Genomic DNA, 22,026 nt, shown 5'->3' on the forward strand with positions numbered 1-22,026 from the left:
ATTTTAAAACCTACTTTCTTTGCAATCTCTTAAATTTACAAGTAACTTCTTCTATTTAAACAGAAACGCATCAAAAATCAGAGAAAGTTGTTATCTGGGTCTGGAGGGTGAAAACAAACATTGCCTCCTTCCTTAGTTAAAACTCTAGGGCAGCACGGTGCAGCCAAGCCGTCAATTTAAGATGACCGGTCTGACGTCACAGTGACGTTACCAGCGCGCTGTTGCCACTTCTACGTGCTGCAACGTCACTTCAGTCCTTGATGTTGCCTGTCGCGCTGAGATGGAGGGGGCGTTACGTTTTGGTGGCTCACCTCCAGTAGGCAGCAGTGTCCAGCTGTAAAGTAACACCTGCGAAAACGACCGTTTTCCCCCCAAAAGTTGCCCTTGTTCCCTGCCGCGCACGCGCGCCGTCCCGGCCGGAAGCGCAGCGCTTGGCCCCGCCTCTTCCCGCTCCTCCGGCCAATGGGGGCCAGGGCGGGGCTGCCTGTCATGGCCGCCCCCGTGCCGCGGCCTTGAGAGCCAGCGGCCCCTCAGACTGCCGTGGCCCCGTCGCCCCTCTGCCGCTATGGGCACCGTGCACGCCCGGGTAAGCGCCGCGTCGCGGGGTAGCGGAGACGGGCCTTGACGGAGGGCGGAAGAACGCGGCCGGCGCTGGCCCTCGCCCCGGGCCTGGCCCGAAGGTCGCCGTGGGCGACCTTCGGGCCAGGCCCGGGGCGAGGGCCAGCGCCGGCCGCGCTCCTCCGCCGGGCGCAGCGCGGCTGCCCGGGATCGGGCCGAGAGGCTCCGGGCAGGCCCAGGCGGTAGCACCGCGGGGCTCCGGGCCGGTAATCGCCGTCCTGTCAGGAGCGTGTGCGAGGCCCGGCTGATGGCGGGCGAGTGGGCGGGGAGGAGTAAGGTGAATCTGGGAATCTAAACGCCGTTGTTTAAAGAAGAAAGGTAAAGATAGAAGTGTTTGTTGTGGTGGGACAACCAGCAAAATAAACAAAGAACAACGAAGGGCCACGAAGATGATCAGAGGGCTGGAGCACCTCTGCTGTGAGGACAGGCTGAGAGAGCTGGGGTTGTTCAGCCTGGAGAAGAGAAGGCTCCAGGGAGACCCTATAGCAGCCTTCCAGTACCTGAAGGGGGCCTATGAGAAATCTTGAGAGGGGCTGTTTACCAGGGAGTGTAGCAATAGGACGAGGGGTAACAGTTTCAAACTGAAACAGGAGAGTTTTGGATTAGAAATTAGGAAGAAATTCTTTACTGTGGGGGTGGTGAGACACTGGAACAGGCTGCCCAGAGAAGCCCTGGATGCCCCATCCCTGGAAGTGTTCAAGGCCAGGCTGGATGGGGCTTTGAGCAGCCTGGTCTAGTGGGAGGTGTCCCTGCCCATGGCAGGGGGGTTGGAAATAGATGATCTTTTAAGCTCTTTTCCAACCCAAACCATAATATGATTGTATGAGAAGAAAAAATGGTTATAGTGTCAACCGAAAAAGTGCGTCTTAAACATCAGAAAATAATTTCAAAGAGTAAGGATACATAGGTTCTGACATACTTTAGGAAGGCATTGAATGCTCTGTGCCTCAATTCTTCATTAGAGAAGCATATCTCAGCATAATTTTAGATAAACAGCCCACTCCTGAGTATCCTCCTTTATGGAAAGGTGTAGGAGTCATGTGAGACGGGTTATGACAAAGTCGGGCTATAAGAATATCAGAGCATAATGTCAAAAAGGTCAGTGGTGCCGCTGACTGTGAGGCAAGTCAATCATGATGCAAATCTCAAGTCCATTTGGTGAAATACCTTGTGAATTCGGCTTAAACTGCTTTCCCCTTAAAACGACCATGGGAAGCCTGCATAGGAGTGTTTAAAACTGATGTAGATAACAGGCATGATTATTGAGTGACTGATCTATTTGGGGGGCTAAGAATGGTCTGGATGGTTCCTCAAGATCCCAGGTAGAAAACCTCTTTCCTGTGAGCCTGCTGCAAACCAGCAGACTTCTACATAGTGTTTAATTAGACTGAGGAATATATTGCTGCAGGGGACCGTTAAGGCTCCAGAGTATCTAATTACCATGACCAATTTAATTTCTATTTCAAATGTTTTTCTCATATTCTTAGTTTTATATCCATCTGCAGCATAAAGTGATACACAATATTGTGTGGATAGAGAGTGCTTCATGTTTGCCTGAAAATTATTGGGAGTGAGAGAGGATTCTGTCTTCATTTAACTTGATTCTGATACGTAACAGCAATTTACTATTCCAGCAAAACAGCTATCCTTAAATAATGCAGCAAGTACTATATTAGTGACTTAAGACTAAAAGTAGATTTACTGAGTTATCCAGTCCTGACCTCTGCTTTTGCAGGTAACCCTCTATTCACTCGTGCTTGAATCCATTATCTTCTGATAGGTCTTATTTAAGGACTCTTTGAGGTATAGTAAATAAAGCCATGCTGTGCTGGAAACCATTTTGCTTAAAATGTTCACCTCTGATGGATAGCGCCTGAGGTTCTTAAGCATTACTTGGAAGGATACTTCTAAAAGAAATATTAAAATATAAAAGCATATAAATATATGCAGAGGAAAGTAACATACTGAAAACACCCTTTTTTTCCCCATTGTTCAACATTCACCCTCTTCTCCCTCCCAAAAACCCAAACTAAGTAGTGACACCCTGATTTTTTAGTTTTGTTTTTTTTTTTTTTTTTTTTTTAAGAAGGTAGAATTCATCTTTAACACAGGAAGCATGCCTTAAAAATAGGGTTGGTTTTGGAAGAGTGCAGAGTGTTTTTGAGAAATCATTCAACATGGAAGCTATTTAGCTTTGATTAAAAATTTCAGCAAGCAGGTGTGAACAAATGTGCTGGTAATTCTCCCCCATTTTAACTCTTCTCTTTTGCTTTTTTCCCCTTATCATCTGATGAGCACAGTGTCAAGAACTATACACCTTTTTCCTTTGCAAAAGGCATAAATCACAAATTGCACACCGTATTACCTGCAGTTTTATGCTTTCAGAGTTTGGAGCCTCTTCCAATGGGTGGGCCAGACTTTGGTGCCCTGGGAGAGGAAGCGGAACTGGTTGAAGTTGAACCTGAGGCCAAGCAGGAAATTCTTGAAAACAAAGATGTAAGTACCTGAACAACATCCTGATTTTTAAGAGAAATGTCTTGGCACCCTTGCTTGCTTGCTTGTTTTTCCTAAGGGAACATTCTAAACTATGGTTTGAGATGTGAAAGAGTGAAATTGAGTACTGTAAATTTTATTTGATGTTGTCTAGTTCCTGTTCTTTTTTTCCTTACTGCAGGAGTTGTTGCTAAAATTCAGCTTTGAACTAAATAGACCTGTTCCCAGATGCTACTTTCCCCTCTCTCTAATAAGAAATTGCTATTTTTCCAACACTGCTTAGGAGCAAACCAAGCAACTGTCCTTAATCTGCTAGAGTGCAGTATTAGCCAGGTTAGGTAAACTGTCACCACATGAATTATGTTACTACAGGAAATACTAACTTCAGCAGAAGATGGTAACTTTTTTTTTCTCTTTTTTTTTTTTTAATATTTCACATGTAAGAGCATGTCTGTCTTGGCCCACAATGTCTTTAGCCATGCTAGGGGGGTAGATATCATGCATTATTTAATTTTTATTAAAATTTTCCTTTCCCTTATGGTATTCAGAGTCATCCTCACTAGAAGCTTGGTAATAACATTTGCTTTTTGTTTAGTTCATGATATATGTATTCTGGTAGGGTTTTTTAAAGCAATTTGCGTTAATGCTAGGTTGCTCATATTCTGCTATTTTACTATACGTGAATACATGAAGCATTTGCAGATTATTTTTTTTTTTTTTTTTACACTTACCCCTAAAATTACAATACACTGAAAAGGTTGGAAAAATAGGGGAAATGCAATCACTGTAGTCCATTTGTACTGGCTAACCTGGAGCATGTTGTGATTTTTGAGGTCAAGTTCTCTCAGGTGAATGATTTTAAGAAAATATAAAACCCCACAATGCCAGTGATTTTAATATGTGTTTTAAACCACAATGCTCCCATAGCAGTAATGATTTTGATAGTTAAGAGTTTAAATATTTATGGCTTGTAGGTTTGTTTGCTTTTTCTTCTAACTCCTTGTGTACGTGTAGCTGATACAAAAAATAGCTAATTATGACTAACTACATGTTTTGTCTTACATGTCTTAATATCTCAGTGTGATTTCTGCAGTGACTTATTTGTCCATACAACACTTAGGACTAAAATCTCAGCAGCTACAGCCCGTTACTGTCTCTTCTGCTACAACCAGTATTAGCTTTGGTATTAGAGTTCTTTTTTTTTCTTTAATTTTCATGTTAAGGGAACAACTTTCCAGAATTGTAGATAGCACTGATTTCTCATAATGTAGGTTAGCAGTAACTAGCCTAGGAACCTTCAGGGTTTTTCACTTGGACAACAATATTCCTTTCTGCATTGGTGATTTTGCTATTCATTATTAGATGTAAATTCAGCATTTGTGTTTAAACATCTGTTCTGTTTAGGTGGTGGTTCAGCACGTACACTTCGATGGACTTGGAAGGACCAAAGATGACATTATCATGTATGAAATATCTGATGTTTTCAAGGCTAAAAATCTCATTGATGTAAGTACTGTACTGAATATCAGACCTACTGTTTAAAAATTCAGGGTACGATTTTCTCTCTTTTTCTTGCTTTGGGCTCCTCCCTTCAGACATGGGGCAGCTCTGTCAGATTTTGTGATGATTCTGATCTTGTGATATGGGAGCCAAACTTTAATATGAAATACTGGCAGACACTGTATTTTCTGAAGTACTCAGCTGAAAGATGTTGTGAGATGGCAAACAATTATCTCAGATATTTTTCAGCTTCACTCTTCCCATTGAGAATTGCTAACTGTGTAGGTGACGCTTCCAGTTAATTTGCTTAAGATAAATTATTGGATCTCCCCACAGATAACGGGTGCCACTCTCCACAGTGGATCAAAGTGCGAGTTAGGCTGTATGTCCTTGCCCTTTTAGATGCTGATTCCTTCTGGTGTACGGCTGGCAATGTAACCTGTAAATTGGAGTAAATTTAAACAGATGAGGGTGCTTTGATTTTTGGCAAAAGGATAGGTCCTGCAAATAGGTGTATAAGTTTTAAGTACTGAAACCTATTTGAATAATAGCTTTAAGTATTGTAACAATTAGGATGCACGCTAACGAAAGGTAGGAATTGAGCCAGATGCTCTGAGTTTAATTTATATCTTTACAGGTTCAAGCATTAAAGTGGTTGTGATCTGTTTTGAAGGCGGATATGTGTGTCTTTGTATACAAAATCTGTGAATATTATATGATTTAGCTGCATTTCAACTATTTTATCCTGGTTATTTTTTGGTAACCCAAAAGACTGAGCTACTTATCTTGTCCTGTAGGTGATGAGAAAATCACATGAAGCTCGTGAAAGGTTGCTTCGTCTAGGTATCTTTAGACAGGTAGAGGTTCTGATTGATACATGTCAAGGTAAGTATTGCCTCATTGCATTGCCTTACCTTTTTTCTCATACACATATAGACACGTGCATACCCTGTGTAATAGGTTGGACATTTTTGTGTATACAACTTACTTTCTCATATACCTTTATATATTTTAGATGTACATGTAGATGTGCTATATGTATGAATGTATGTGTCTACATCCATTATCCTTATGAAAAAGATCTATTTGCACGTGTCTGTGTATATAAATATTACTTGTTTGCATGCAATAATGAGTGAATTTCCAGCACTAAAATAAATACAGTATGCTTCCCTTAATCCAAAGTCTCAGAGGAACACTTGAGGAAAAGCTTGAAAATGTGTCCTGTATTCCATGTATTACACATCACATAACTGACATTATATCAACACATTGTTGCTGCTTAAGGAAATACTAGTAATTGTATCAGTGCTTGCGATTAAAAAATTGGCTTATAGTATATATGGGACCGCTGAATGTATGCAGGTTTCACAGGAAGGCTCCGTTGGCATTCCCGGGCTTGTGGTTGCTTTTCAAGCTCATTGCTGTTCTCTTCAGCAGAGGAATGTTGTGTTATTGAGAAGGAAACACAGTGCAGTCCCAAAGGCTGTGGGTGATGGGATGCTGCCCCAGTTGCTTCAAGCAGAATTAGGTGCCCCTGACGGCTGCTGAAGCCAGAGCCCTGAGACAACTGGGTGGTTTCTGTTGTTCAGCACTTACCCGCAGAGTACTGGGAGCTCTGCCCTAGTGACGGTGTTCTTCTTGCACGTCTGGATCACTTTAGTTTCTCTTTGTTCTAATGTCAGAATTTGCGTACATCTTTTTCATTGGTGGGTCACTAGTTCATAATTAAACTACCGTGTTGATGATTAGAGCCAGTCATGCTTTGATTGAACCAAATTCTGCATTTGTACCCACACGACTTCTTTTTCTCAAGCCATTTTTTCTTTGTAATGTAGACTTTTACTATCATTTAATTTGAACAGTTTTCAAATATTTCAAGTGACCTTCTGTCTGCGTTTTTTTTAAGAAGCTCTCTAGAGATAACATATGTTTGTTTGTTTGTGTAGGAGATGATGCCCTTCCAAACGGTTTAGATGTAACCTTTGAGGTGACAGAATTGAGAAGACTAACTGGAAGCTATAACACAATGGTTGGCAACAATGAAGGCAGTATGGTATGGATTATTTCAAATAATTATTAACTCCTTTTGATATTCCTCTTACTTTCACGTTTCAAACGTAGCAAGTAATTTGGTGATTAAATAAGTGAGGACTTAATCCAAGCCGAATTGTTTTCTTGATCCAGCTTTACTAAGGCTTTGCCAGACCTTTGTCTCTAAATAGTCTTTGTATTAGTCAGGCTTTCATTCAGCAAAAGCCTATTTTGAGCTAGGGAAGAATGCTGTAGCTTCCAACTCGGTATGTTAATTTTTTAATTCTTAAAATGACTTAAATTTTGTTTCTTGATAATTTTTAAGACTGTTTATGTACTGGAGAGATTAGTTGTACTTCGGAATTTAGTTTCTATGAGATTTGCTTTAAGTGTTTTTCTTCTAATTCAAAATGCTTTATGTTTAACTTAGAAATTGCTCTTCGTTTTCACTATTTTAGCCCAGTACCAGTTATTCTGGGCTGTGAAGTGCTAGGGTTTCCAGAACTATATCAACTGTGGAACTTGTTTCCATTCGATTCAATTAAGGATGCATCAGATTAAAATGTTGTGTGAAAAATATTTACTGACTGACACAGAAAGTAACAGCCATACTGTTGTTCTGTTAACGTTCTTTTAATGGAAAGGCTGGTGTAAGTAGATCGTGCTTTCAGGTGCTCATTCCTGCACCCATTCTGCCTTCTCATGTGCGCGGTGCAGCTGTGCCTGGGGCTGGTAGATAAGCCAGATCAAGGGACTCATCCTTTTCTTCTTAGGGGTATTTTTAACCTGGATAAGATACTGCATGACTCAGGTGATGGTGTCGTGTGAGTGCAGGGAGAATGGGAACTCGGCGAGTTGAGAGCTGGTTATGCAGCCTGGCTGCTGAGAGCCATGTCCAGGGTGTTGCGGCCTGAATGAAACGAGGGGGGAATCCTACTTGTTGGTTCTAGTGCATTTGAAAACACTCTGAAAGCTTCTTTGGTTTCTCTTTTTGTACTCAGCTTCCCCTTCTAGTTGATTTTAGTTTGTTACAGAGAAGTAAGACATTTGAGTGATATGAAAGCATGACTTTTAGACGTTGGTCTTGGCAGCAGAGATTATGGTTCCTTAAGAGTTAAACAGTTGTGACATTTATTCTAATCCTTTAAATTCATCTGAAGCCTATAGATGTAATATTTCCTACTAATAACCCTTTGGATTAGCGGTTTCTGGTTAGTTGGATAATTGCATATTAGCCAACATCACAAAGTTCAGGTGACTGATGTGCTTCCAAAAGCTGTTAGGCAAAGGCAATCAGGATTTGGTATCTTTTTTACATTCTTTTAAAATAGAACACAAAACAATAGAACAGTCCTGGTAGTGTCTGTGCTTGGAGGAAACCTGCTCCATCCTTTCTGCCAAAGGGCCGAGAACTGCCAAAGGGATACAAAGAATTTGTCAGAACAGGCAAAAGTGTTTAACTGTTGTTTCTGGAGAATGGTATGGTACATTGTACTCCCATAAGAACTGACTGCAAAAGTGTCTTTTCCTCAAAACAAAAATACAAGGGAGTGGCTCTGTATTGATAATTTTCTACCAGCTTATTGCTGTGGTTCCGATCAGCCCTACCTGGCTGGAAAATATGCAATTGCAGAGCATTTGCTTATTATGTCAAAGACTTGCTTCTCCCAGATTTTGAGGGAGATTTTGCTTGAAATAATAACAGTACTAATAATACAGTGAGAATGCCGATTTAAGTCAGCGGCTACCGGACAGCAGTAGAAGTTGGATGATTAACTATAACTTGTGCTATTGTGATGGCTTTTGCTGCCACAGCAAAGAGAAACTTAACTTACGAGAAAAACACATTCAGTTAGAACTTTCATTAATACCTTCATTTCTCATTCTTAGGGTAGATGTGCTTGTTTTTAGCGTATGATTAAGGTGTAAGATGGCAAACTATATGAAATGTTTGGGTTTTATTTTCCATAGGTACTTGGGCTCAAGTTCCCAAATCTCTTTGGACGTGCAGAAAAGGTAACCTTCCAGTTCTCCTATGGAACAAAGGAAACTTCATATGGCCTGTCATTCTTCAAACCACAGCCTGGAAACTTTGAAAGAAAGTAGGGGATGCATTTTTGAGTACTTGTTTTTTGTTGTTTTTTTTTTTTTTATTGAAGGAGTAAAAAGCCATTAGTAAGATCTTTCACTGAGCAATAATTAAATTTATTCCTTTGCTGAGGGTCTGTTAATCATGTAGTGGAGCTGGTTTCTTAAGTTTTTGTGATAAGTTAAAACTCCACCTGCTTAAATAGTTTCACTTTCAAACCTACCAGTAATGTGTTTCAGTTTTTCAGTTAACCTGTATAAAGTAACTGGACAGTTCCCTTGGAGCTCTCTTCGTGAAACTGATAGAGGAATATCAACAGAATTTAATGTAAGTGTAGCACAAGCTTTTGTAGAACACATGCTTCATCTACATTTAATTCAGGTCACAGCTGGCTTTTGCGAATATTTGTTCTACGTTTTTAATGATTGAAACACTTGTGCACAGGGCTAACTTGTCATTTTTTGAAAGACTTCAACAGTTTTAAAATTATAGAGTTAATACGTCTTAGTCTTTTCCTTACAATTCAATCTTATTTTGTCCATACAAAAATACCAGTGTGTTTTTCCCCAAATTTTTAATGTTTGAAGTATCATTTCAGAGAGGCATTTGGTTGCCTAGCTCGCTATATCAGCCCAATTCAAGATATTTTTCATTTGGGATGGATTAAGTAATGTGCACCTACTTGGAGAAACTCTCTTGCCTGGAGCAGAATTAGCATTACTCTGAAATGAAAAAGAATTTCTCTCTGATCCAAGAAGTTTGGAAACAAAAAGCACAAACTCACGTATAAATAAACTTTAGAGAGAAACATTTTTCAGGGAAATGTTTATTTAAATTTTGTAGCAAAAAAAAAAATGTCTTATGCAATTCTTTATTTGTAGTTTCCAGTCTGGAAGACCAATCACACGCTGAAGTGGGAGGGTGTGTGGAGAGAGCTTGGCTGCCTTGCTAGAACAGCATCCTTTTCTGTTCGAGAAGAAAGTGGACACTCTCTTAAATCTTCTCTCTCTGTAAGGCTTTTTCCTGATAATTTTTTAAAACACTTTATTTTGAGTAATCTAATGCGTATGAATGATACCAAAGGAGCTTTTATGTCTTATCAGGTAGTGTGTTTTACTTCCAACGTCTTTTGCTGCATTTGGTCATTCGCAGAGACATCCAGGAAGTCCAAAGAGAAAACACACTTTCATAGTTGACCATCGTGTAAGCTGGCTTGTTCTTTTTGCAGGGCTTCCCTCCGTGTCATCTGCCATCTTTCTTTGCAGAATTGTCTGGTTTGGTAGGAGACAGGATCGATAAATTTCCTCATCCTACAGTTGCTGTGCCCTTCCTAAATATTATTTCCTATAGCAGTTTTTGATCACTTCTTGTCTTTAACTTGTAGCTTACAAGTTGTAGGAGTAGGAATTGCAGTTTAACGTCGCAAAATTGGTGACTTACACTGGGGCGTTGTTGCAGCTGTATTTGTGTTGTATACCGTGGCCAAGAGATATGAATGTGTGTATTTCACATGGCCTCTAAATTCAAGACTAAGTTAGTCTGTAGGTATATTGTTCCCAAATCCATGAAGCTACACTAGCCTTAGGTGGAGTTGTGCTTGTTTTCCACTTTTTGCACATTTCTTTAAGAAAAATATAGTGTCACTCTGTGGTATTCAACAGATAAGAGAACCTAAAAATAATTGTTTGATTCTTTTCAGCATGCCATGGTAATCGATTCCCGGAACTCCTCGATCTTGCCAAGACGAGGTGCTTTGCTGAAAATTAATCAGGTAGTATTACATCACTAAGGCTATTATTGGTTTTTATCTGTAAGTGTGTTTGAGTTGGTCTTAATTTACCTTATTGATGTTCATGTTAAAAATGTCTAAAGGTAGAAATTAATCGTAAATTGACTAGGATACAGTGATGCTGGTCATCACTGTATTTGCTTTTTATCTTTACAGTGGGTGCCTTTTAAAATCATGAAACCTTTTTATGGTAGCAAATTTTCATTTGTATGCCATTGGTCAAACAGCACAGCCATTTTATCTCACCATTAGCATTAAATTATTTATTAGCTGAGATACATTATCGCTGACACTGTTTACACTTTACAGTAGGTATTAGTCCTTGTTTTCTAATACTGTAATGTAAGGCTGCTAGACTGTGGTTCTGATGCTGCTTACAAAGTTTGTAAGTCTTAGAATTAAAAATGAAAGACTGGGTATAACTAACTCTCTCATGATGCGCATGTATCATTTTGGCACAGAAAATGGTTTTCACTCTTGTTACTTTCCAAGCCTTTAGAAAAACTGGCTTTTCTGCTGCGTGGGCTAATACTTCAGAAGCATTAGCTTCTGCAACACTTTAGAAGCAGCTTGCTTTGAAACGCCATGGGAACTAGAAGTGCTACTGTTCCTGTGAGCAGCAGCAAGCTCTTCTGTTTCTGAGTGAAAAGGGTGGTTATCGGTCAGGGTTCAGTTAACATATCGTTTGTTAGATGCTGCCTCTTAACGCTGATAGAGTTGGTTGTTATTTTCAACTAGCACGGTGTAATGCAGCTGGCTATCTTGTTCTTCAGCCCTGCTTTAGTACATATGAAATCTTCTCAGGTCCTAGGTAAATTCAATAAGATGTTTGATTTCAGGTGCTGAATTCTCCAGTTCCATTCTGTTCTGCTGTTATTTTCAAAATGGTCTAGAAAGCAATAGCCTGGTTTAATATTTGGGGGAGAAAAATGCTGCTCATTGTTCTGAGCGTCATGCGTGTTTTTTCATTGGTTCATAATTCAGTTGTCTCTTCATACCAGTGTATCTGTATTTCTTGTACAGAAAACACTGCTTGTGCTGATGCAGACATGGTGAACTTTTTGGGGGAAGAAACGCGTAATGTCCGTTTTAACTTTCGTGACCTTATGTCTTTGCAGGAGTTGGCTGGCTATACAGGTGGAGATGTGAGCTTTCTGAAGGAGGATTTTGAATTTCAATTGAATAAGCAACTTCTCTGGGATTCGGTAATTTTTTAAAAGATGTCTTAGTAATTGATCTGAGGAAGTGAATGATGGATGGTGTAGATATCTTGATTTGTTTTTTTGAAAGTGAAATACTCTTTTTCCTGCCGTGCACAGTCACTTGAGAAGTGGACAGTTTGGAAAGAAGGACTTGTCTGACAGTTAATGATACGAACTGATCTTTTTTCAGAAGAAATGTTGGGCATGTCTGTTCTTTGTGATCTTTCTTAACAGTGGTTTTTCAAAAACTTACTACAGCCTTTGTTCCGTCTCTTTCACCTCGTTATGAATATTCTGACTAATCTTGGCTTAGTTTTCTTTTGTCATGGTAAATTTTGAATATATGACTACTAAGTTTGGTATCATAGCATATAATTATTTCTTCTATGTAAAATTACTGTGCAAGAATGGGAAGACTGATTTCGCTACAACAGTAAGCTTGCACTGCAACATTTTGAACTTCTTTGTATTTGTGCACAGTGAACAACTTAAGTTCCAGTAAGACAAATGCATGGCAGTGTGACAAGTTTATGAGACCCCACAGCCTGCCGCCCTATAGGCAGAGCACGTCCCAGATTTTATGGCGTGGTGTCTACATTCGTACTTTGGTTTGGACTAACTGTGCGGTTTTGAACCAAATCCCTGTATGATCATCACTGAGAAGTCTTGGTTTGGTTGGCAGAGCCATTCTTGTGTATACCAACTATATTTCCTTCAGAGGAAATGACACTGGATAACTCTGCTTCAAGTTGATGCTTAATGTTCTCTAGCTTCGCACCAGAACAGAGAGATCTCAAGTATCAGGCATATTTTAAAGCTAGTATTAGGTGGAAATACATGTTTTTCTGCTTAGTGAAACAAGAATTCAACTACATACTAGAAATGTTTCTGTGTGTATTTGGAAAGAAGTTCTTTATCACGTGGAGATGGTGCAGTAAGTTCTTGTATCATAGCTGAATGGGGAATTAAACAGCAACTTCCATTATGAAAATTTAAAATCCAGAGGTTACAATGATTTGCATCCCAACATATTAAAAAACAAAACAAAACAAAAAAACCAACAAACCAACCCAAAACAAACCAGAAAAGCATTGAGAAGATTGCTGCCTCTTGAAAGCTTTTTAAGAAGTACTGGAATAATGAAGAAACTCTAGGAGACTGGAATAATGTTAGCATTATGCCAACAATACAACTAAAAAACTCCAAGCTACTTCTGTTGTGCAGATACTAATGGACCGATGCTGTAAAGATCTGTCAGTCTGCTGTTTCATGCTTTTAGTCTTAGGCGACTCGGTGCAATGAAGTTCTTGAGTTAGACCAGTGAGGCCAACACAGAAGGACATTTTAAGGCCACACTCCTTTCTTATTACATCATTATATTTGCACGTTCCATGTGGTGGAAGAAAAGGCATTGCCTGATCAGTGCACTTCTAGTCATCTGACATTTATTTGCTGACCTTCAGCTGAGAAAGACACCATATTCTCCTGTGAAGTAATTTAATGCCTTCATGGCTGCGCAAAGAGGTCTCTGCTTTTTCCCATGACTGCTGATATGCCTACATTGTGAATGGAAGTGAAGCATATCTCCTCACGTGCTGTGCATGATTTTATGTTCGTGAGTGTAGACTTGCGTGCAACTGGCTATTGCACAAGCTGTGTGTTGTGTAACCAGATAATGCGCATGATGAGTTCACGTCTGAGAACGGTGGGAGAGGCATCTGGGGACACTCAGGGCAGAAGGTAGCAGGAGTGTGCTGTAAAATCAGAGAAATTATCCAACGCCCTTAGGCTAGATGTTGGCAATAGAGCTCACCGTCTGGCAGTAGTACCTTTCCTTGGTACACAGGCAGGAAGCAAATGTATGTGTTACAGTGATTTGGCTCCCAAGAGTTACCGTATACGTAAGCAGTAATGCTGTATGTATATTTGATGTCAATATAGTTGGTTGCAGAAGGTGTCCTCATATAAGGCTAATTTACAGACAGCTAATAATTGTGCATTTTTGGTAGCCGTTTGCTGGACTTAGCCTCCTATGGGTTTAAAATTGCCAGGACTAATTTATGTCAGCAGTATTGTCTTATTTCAAGACGTGAAAATTCATAAGAAAATAGGAGCTGGATGAGCGTTCTCTTTAGCTACAGTGAAAGCAGCACTTGGTTCAAATGTGCCGTATTGACTTTTTCAAGATGTAGCACTGCATGAAAGAAAGAGGGCAGCAGCGATCAAGAGTTTCCTGAAAATACTGTTACCGATGGTGTGATATCCATGTGTACGCTGTGATCATCTGTAACTTTCTGTCAGACTAATGGGAGCTCTGCCTGTTACTGAGCGATGAAATTTTACTGATATTGTTTTTAGGGAAATTTAGTAATATAGAATCATAGAATCATAGAATTGTTGAGGTTGGAAGGGACCTTTAAGATCATCGAGTCCAACCTTTAGCCTACCCTGACAAGAGCCACTTCTAAACCATGTCCCTAAGTGCCCCATCTACCCTTTTTTTAAACACCTCCAGAGATGGTGAATCCACCACCTCCCTGGGCAGCCTATTCCAATGTTTAATAACCCTTTCAGTGAAAAAATGTCTCCTAATATCTAATCTAAACCTCCCCTGACGTAACTTGAACCTGTTTCCCCTCGTCCTATCACTTGTCACCAGGGAGAAGAGGTCAGCCCCCATCTCTCTACAACCTCCTTTCAGGTAGTTGTAGAGGGTGATAAGGTCTCCCCTCAGCCTCCTCTTCTCCAGGCTAAACAACCCCAGCTCCCTCAGTCGTTCTTCATAAGGTTTGTCCTCCAGACCCCTCACCAGCTTTGTAGCCCTTCTCTGGACACGCTCCAACACCTCAATGTCCCTCTTGTAGCAAGGGGCCCAAAACTGAACGCAGTACTCGAGGTGGGGCCTCACCAGTGCCGAGTACAGGGGGATGATCACTTCCCTAGATCATATAGTTCCCTATATGTATTAATAAACAACTTCTTTTTCTCTCCAAAGGTTTTTTCAGCATCGCTTTGGGGTGGAATGCTAGTACCTATTGGAGACAAGCCATCCAGTATAGCTGATAGGCAAGTTTTTTTAAATGTTTCTTAATTTTTTTTCAGTCAACCCAGCTAATGTATAAAGAAGAGCCTATAGCAGAAGAGAAAAGCAGTAGTAGTTCTGGTTCTGAGGAAAATAAAATAAGTTTCTAGTTAGCTTTAATTGAATGTTAATACTCAAGCTGTGCCTTCTGGTTTTGATTTTCATATTGGGGTAGTATAACTTTATAATTTGCTATGTAGTATCTCTGCCTGCCAATATTTATGGTTGCAAAATGGTATTTAACGCCTGCAAAATTTTGTATCAGGAATAGGTAACACTGTTATTTTTAGGTATTTTTAGAAGTAAAGCCGTATTGTAACTGTGTTGGCTTTTTAGGCAATTTTGCCCTCTAACACCTGTGTTTAAAGATCACTAGCAGAAACAACTTAGACTTCAATTTATTTACAATAAATACTAAGGGTCAACCTCACATGTGATAGATCTTAACTGTAGTATTTCTATCAAAATTACTGCAACAGACAGAATCAGACAGTATTCTGATTCTTTTTCAGTGATGGGGAACCTTCTGATTTGATGTTTGTAAGTGACGGAAAACTAATTTTGAACTTTTTGCCAAATGCATCAGGATTGAGATTTAGATTTAATTTATTGTATTTTTTTAAATACACTTTACTAAACCTGTTACAAAGTTACCTGTAACTCTGAAAAGCAATGTCAGAAGTATGACTAGATATTTTCAAATACGTCCTTTCAAGTGAAGCATTAAATTAACTTCGACTGTGTTAACTAGGTTTTACCTTGGTGGACCAACAAGCGTGCGTGGATTCAGTATGTACAGCATTGGACCCCAGAGTGAAGGTCTGAAACTTTTAAATCTCGCTCCTCTGACAATACTGTAAATAGTAATTTGTAACAAAAAATCAAATTCTGTCCTTAAGCTTGTATAGCTTAAAAATAATTGCACTCATTCTGCACTTTGACTCTGAGAAGCATTATGTCTTTGATCTGTCATTACGTATTGGTTCACAATGGAATAAATACGGGTAGTTCCTAGTTAAGCCGTAAGCTACTTCTGTAAACCAGATGTGTGTTCAGACTTGCAGTATGTTCCTTTAATTAGTAAGCAACCTTTAAGCTTAAAAAGTTCCCAAAAGATGGTTTTATAGCAACAGTCACATTAAATCTCTATTTGATCCAGCATATGTTCAGGTAGCTTAGGGGAAAGGTAATGTGATCAGCAAAGGCATTGTGAGAGCCAGGAGTTTCCTGAGCTTCATCCCTTGCTCTGCTGCTGACTTGCTGTTAGCAATGGATTCAGTATTCAGTATTTTTTTAAAGCCAATTGTTTCGGTGTATCAGTTTCCCATTTTTTAAAACTAAGGCAGGTATTTCAAAAGTGTTCAGGAGGTAGTCTCTGATGGAACCACAAGTAGGTGCCTGCCTCAGGTGTTCCAGTGAGGGAATGGAAGAAAAGGGCAATTCACTTGGAAGGTTTGAAGAATTGTCTAAGTGCTAATTTTTTACTTGATAGAAGTGAGGTTGGAGAGAGCTAGAAGCAAGTGGCAGGAGTTGCAAAAGAGGAAGCAGTGCAACATAAAGTAACTTAAGGATGTGTTCTTTTTCTCTTAATATCTTCCACCGTAAATGTTTTTATTCCAACATTTTCCCTAAATAGGTGATTACTTGGGAGGAGAAGCCTACTGGGCCGGAGGCTTACATCTGTATACTCCTCTCCCTTTCCGGCCAGGCCGGGGAGGGTTTGGAGACCTTTTCCGAACACATTTCTTCCTTAATGCTGGAAACCTCTGCAATCTTAACTATGGTAAGACTCAATAGAGTTGCATATAACAAAAATTGCTTCTCCGTATATATATATATATATATTTATATATATAAAAAAGCAAAAAGAAGGAGAGCTGTTATGTGTCTGTTTACTCAGAAGCAGTTTGTTTACTGCGTATATTTTGGTGCCTGTCAAAAAGCTGCTGCTATTAACTTGTCTGTTTGACAGATTGCCAGTATTTTTTTTTTTAAGCTCTCCACATAAAACTTAAGCATAACTTGTACAAAAGAAAGCTCGGATGGTAACAGTAGTATCTGTGAATTGGCGATGTTTGCAGACCAGTGTGGTAATCGATTAACACCTACTGTCTTACACTGTTCTAAAGGGAGATTGGAAGATGATGTTTTAGTGGGATTCTAATGTTTTCTGGGATGAACTAAATAAAAAGTGGTGGCATTAGAGTGTAGATGAGGGTGTGGTAGCTGATGCAACTTTTTTTTTTGCCTCCCATCTCCAACTTTTTTCAAGATATATTTCAGTGTATTGGAGTACGGTTTTTTAATATCATTTCAATCCATTTTGAGATATAGTGATATTTTATGTCCACCTCATTTGATGGAAGGTGGCGTCCATATGGGAGGGGGATACTTTACGCACAGTCGAAAAGCAGATTAATCAACTTTAATAGAGACCCACTAAAGACATTCTAAGTCTTCAGTACTCATTTCCAGGTTCATGCAAGTAGGTTCCTATGGTGGGAAATGAACATCAAGCACCAATCCAACTGAAATCATAGTAATTTGAGTCCAAGGTAGTTGGCATTTGTGGGAGTTACGGGTAGTAAATACATTTTGAATCTGCAGGAGGTGCTCGAAGTAGCCTGTCTTCTGACTGAAAATCCAGTTAGCTTTTGACCACCTTGACAGTCTACTTTTGATTCTTGTTCTCCTGCTCTTTTGCTTTCAGGTGATGGTCCCAGGGCTCACCTGCAGAAGTTGGCAGAGTATATCCGATGGTCTTACGGTGCCGGAATAGTGCTCCGACTTGGCAACATTGCTAGATTAGAACTTAACTACTGTTTCCCCATGGGAGTACAGTCTGGTGACAGGTTTGTTTTTTACACTAATTTCTTTAATAGTAACTGGTTTTAAAGGTTATGGCAGTTCTATCTGGTTTTGGCAGAGAGAATTGCTGCCTTTTAATTTTGTTTATTCTCTGCCAGTTTAGACATTTTTCAGCACTTGGTGCTCCTCTTTCAGCTTGCTATATTCATGTTGGTTTCACAGGACTTCTTGGTTTTAGACTTTGTATCTCAGGTTTCAAAGTTCCTCGAACTTGAGATCAGCTGTTGAAATGTATGAGTAGCTGTGTGGCAGGTTTTATGTAGGGGAAATGATCGCTCGTGGGATTTTCTTAAGCCTTCCAAAAACAAATGATTGGATAAATACCAAGTTTAATGTCTTTGCTTGAAAAATGAAAACAAGTTTAACTATAGATAAGAAGAAAGGGAGAACAAATTAATTTGTTAGCAACCAATTATCCTACACCAAGCAAATATTATAGTACATAATAGAAAAGCTTCAGGGGCCTGTTCTTGCCTGTGAATACTGTGTGAGATGCTCTGTTATTTCGTACAGGAGTTGGCTTATGTTTCTACTTGTCACTCGTGTGAAATGTGATTGAATAATAGCAATTTGAAAACGATGGACTTTATTTTGCAAATGCAAATACTCCATATGGATGACAGATTGGCAAAGCATTTATTTAAAAAAGCCTTTGTCAGCTAAAATTTGAATTTTAACTTTCCAAAGATGGAAGACCTTGGGAATTTTGGAGTAGGAAGAATCAATTTTAATTTCATCAGTACCTTATATATCACTTATTTATTATTTGTTTCTTTTCAGGATATGTGATGGTGTTCAGTTTGGAGCAGGAATCAGATTTCTATAATACAGAATCATTTCACATAAGTATATAAAACTGTGCTCTGTAATTGAATTTAAGACTGTAACATAGCTCTATACGGTCTAACTTTTTTCTTGAAATACAGATACACATCTGAGTGATTTACCTCAGACTCCACAAGAAGCTACATTAAAGAATTATGTTCTAAAGGTTCATTGTACCTCTGATTCTTATCAAAGAGGGGAGTGTGTTTGTAGGATTCTAGTTATTTTAATTTACAGCTTGTAGTTATGAGTTGCTACTTAAAATACGAGAGAGTTGTGTCAGAAATTGGCTCTTGGATACGGTTCGCATGATTACAGTTGTCGTTGGCCTGCACAGCCTTCACTCTTCCAACCACAAGTCTCACGAGTGTTGGGATGACCAAGTGTGAGTATGGCTGGAGTGGAAATTAAAGGGGGACAGTTTTTCACCATCATCAATTTCTGTGAGAAAATGACTCTGAAAAAATTGTTACGCATCAAAAATTATTTCATACAAATAATGGTTTAAAGTGTTCTGATTTGAATATACTTCACTATTGTAAAATCATCTATATTTAAATGCCTCCTGCAATGTGAATTGCATACTGTAAAAATTCAAGTTAGCTGTCTAGCACAGTAAATACTAAAATTCAAGAATAACTTTGAAAGGTTCAGGGTTCTCAACTCTGAGGCAGTTTTGAGTGCTTTAACGCTCTCAGCAAAGCCATTGATTTGGGCATTGCAAATACACCCTTTTGTAGCAGTTTCAAAAAGGGATGTCTAGATGTGATCATGTGACACTACCTTGTTTGCTTTTGTGTGAGAGGCATGCCTCTCTACTGACTTCTTTAGATGATAATTTCACTTAAAAGTGACCTCCTGCTTTATCACTTGGCATATATTCTAGTTTATATAAGTTAGACTAATTCACTAGTTTAGTCCTAACAACTCATCTTTGAAGATTATTTTTTTTTCATATGTATTAATCCGGAGTAGTCATCCTAAGAGAATCTAAACCTAGAATCCACTTTCCCTGCGTCTAAATTTACATTTTTTTTGTTATTCAGTGTTGGCAAATTTAAAATCATAATACAAAGAAGATTCTGGGAGAGTAGAACAGAAATACACAAGCTATTACACTCCTGATTTCTTCTACTTGGCTAAAGACACAGGTTTGGACACGCTGGCACGCCACTTGACTGCTGTCAGGACTGCCATGAAATCTTGACTCCACTCTCTTTAAGGAGACCACGATTTCATACACTGCCTTAGCATTGGCATGTATTGGTATTGCTGTAATACAGCAACTAAGTCTGTTTATGTTGATAACTCACTTTCTAAAATGTGAGGGCTAGAAACTGGTCTGCCTAGTTTTGTAGAGCTCTCCTTGACTAAACATCCTTCCCTTCTTGTAAAGTTGCAGCAAGAGGCTTGCAGATGTTCAAAACAGAAAATTGTGCAAATGACAGGAGTCAGGTCTGTTTCAAAGACAAAAATTTCACATGAAAAACTTTTTTCAGTGTGTTTATCTAACAGCTGCTGTAGCAAATACATATTTAACAAAGCATTTTTGTTGTTATGAGATAAAGTATGACACTATGTTAAGAATGTCAACAAATGTTACTAGTTTTTCTCCAGCACTATCTACGTTTTGACATGTAAAAATATTTTTAATGGGAATGTTTAGATACCAAAATACTGTTAGATACTAAAATACTCTCCTAGGAGTTCAAAGTTTATTTTGGTCCTTTTGATAAAATTACATGTATTCTGTTGCCTTAAGAACTCTTTTTTTTTTTTTTTTTTTTTTTTTTTCCTGGGCACATGGTTTGTTACTTAAGGCTGCTCAAGTTTGTACTTTAATATTACACGAGAGAGCCCTAAGCGAGTATCAGTTCGCCATTTTAGAGGGCATAGTAGTCTTCCTGGGTTGAGCAGGCCTACAGGAATAGCCTCAGTCTGCACACTGAGGAGCAGCCTGTCCGCAATTGAGTCTTGAGAGAACTGTGATGTCTATGAGATATAAGCGATGGATGGGGGAAACAGTTGAAAGCTGAAGATGCGCTTTCAAGCACATCTGCTGACAGCCCGTGCTGTACCGCACACCATAGAATTGTCCAGTAAGAATAAAGGGAGAAAAATCATGTTACATGAGCCTTTACCTGCATCACTGTTTCCCGATCTTATTGCACTCCATCAAAAGATAATGTTCTCTTACAGCATGTAACGGGTGCACAAAAGCCATCACCGCATATAAAGTATTCTTGTACTCCTCTGGAAGCAACGTCTGGATTATGCGGTTACTTCTGTAGAATATTGATATGATTAGTATGCTCCCATTTAAAAATTTGTTGCAGAGGCTCTAATAATTAGGATGGATAAGACAGGAGCTGCTCTAGTGCTACGCAGACTCGGTGGTAGAACGGCTCTGGACAGATCTGAAGCAATTCGCCTCTTGGATGATGGCCTTTCTGTGAAAGGATAGAAGGCGTAAGGTGTAAGGATGGCCTGCAGTCATAACTGTGATTCAAAAGCATGGTTTGTGATTCAAAAGCTTAAATGGATAGTTCTGGATATCGCTTTACCTATTGAGAAGTCAAGATACTCTTCCTTTTATAGCCGTGCCTGCAGTTAGGGACAGTAAGATGGTGATAAATGCCTCCAAATGCTACACACGGAGTGACCACCCACATGCTTGTGGACTTTCTAATTTTATGTGAACAGTGCTGAGGCTGCAAATACCATCTGGAGCCCAGAATTTCTTCAGCTGTGGTGTTACTTTGCTGCTTAGCGCCCTTCCTAGGGGCTAGAGGAGGCCTGGGGAGCAGAGAGGGGCTTTTGGGGACAAAGGCTGTACCCTCTTGTTGCTGTACTGGGGGCACCTCTGAGCCAGTGAGAAGGTGGCAATAACGTCTCAGGGGCAGGGCTAGTATTTGCACTGCCAGTTGTGAGAGTGATATCTTGGGGCTGTTCCACCTACACAAAAACATTGAAAACGCTCTTTATATTTGGGAGATTTGGTGGTACCAGGTATCGCTTATGAATACGCTGCTAGGGGACTTTGAGGGAAGACGGAAGAGGAAATTAGGAGGTTGTTAGAATGTAGGGGGTCGGTTTGCTGTTGTATTGTTAAGAGCGTAACTGTATTTGATTTAAAAATACAAGCTTTAGAAATAAAATATGACACCTCTGTAATATGGAAACGTGCTTCAACACAAGTACGTTTGCTGTTGCTCTTGTGCCTTTTTTACTACAGGTCTGTACTTGCTGCCAGTGGAAATCTCCGCAGGGGTGTAGCAACTGATGATTGATACCACCTTTCCAAAGTACCTGGGTTTTTTTGGTCAAGCATCTGTGTAGAAAGTGCTGCCCATGTCACACCCTTGGAGGAAGGGATACAGAATCTTCCTCTCCCATGTGCAATAAAACGTACAGGCCCACGGAAAAGTGAGCGGGGGTCAGGCTGGCTCTCCCTTCGTCGGGGTGTGTGAGCAGTTCCCCTCAAAGGAAAAAGTGTAAATTTTTACCGTGATGTTATGGAGTAAAG

General features: G+C 39.6%; 1 protein-coding gene across 1 annotated transcript; it reads left to right on the forward strand.

Annotated features, from left to right (window-relative positions):
• The first annotated feature begins 439 nt into the window (after positions 1-439).
• SAMM50 (SAMM50 sorting and assembly machinery component) lies at positions 440-18,665 on the forward strand. Its single transcript, XM_063354780.1, has 15 exons — positions 440-586; positions 3,004-3,114; positions 4,516-4,617; positions 5,409-5,496; positions 6,561-6,667; positions 8,617-8,747; positions 8,974-9,061; positions 9,616-9,744; positions 10,434-10,505; positions 11,642-11,728; positions 14,721-14,791; positions 15,559-15,626; positions 16,444-16,590; positions 17,518-17,659; positions 18,456-18,665. The coding sequence occupies exons 1-15, from the start codon at positions 566-568 to the stop codon at positions 18,499-18,501; spliced, it is 1,410 nt and encodes a 469-aa protein (XP_063210850.1). The 5' UTR covers positions 440-565; the 3' UTR covers positions 18,502-18,665.
• Positions 18,666-22,026: the final 3,361 nt, after the last annotated feature.

Source organism: Chroicocephalus ridibundus, chromosome 1 (genome assembly GCF_963924245.1).
Source record: "Chroicocephalus ridibundus chromosome 1, bChrRid1.1, whole genome shotgun sequence".
Lineage (NCBI taxonomy): Eukaryota > Metazoa > Chordata > Aves > Charadriiformes > Laridae > Chroicocephalus > Chroicocephalus ridibundus.

Coding starts and splice junctions, on each gene's coding strand:
- SAMM50 (XM_063354780.1), top strand. CDS start 566: ATGGGCACCGTGCACGCCCGG. Junction 6,668..8,616: donor GCAACAATGAAGGCAGTATG/GTATGGATTATT, acceptor TATTTTCCATAG/GTACTTGGGCTCAAGTTCCC. Junction 15,627..16,443: donor CATTGGACCCCAGAGTGAAG/GTCTGAAACTTT, acceptor TTCCCTAAATAG/GTGATTACTTGGGAGGAGAA.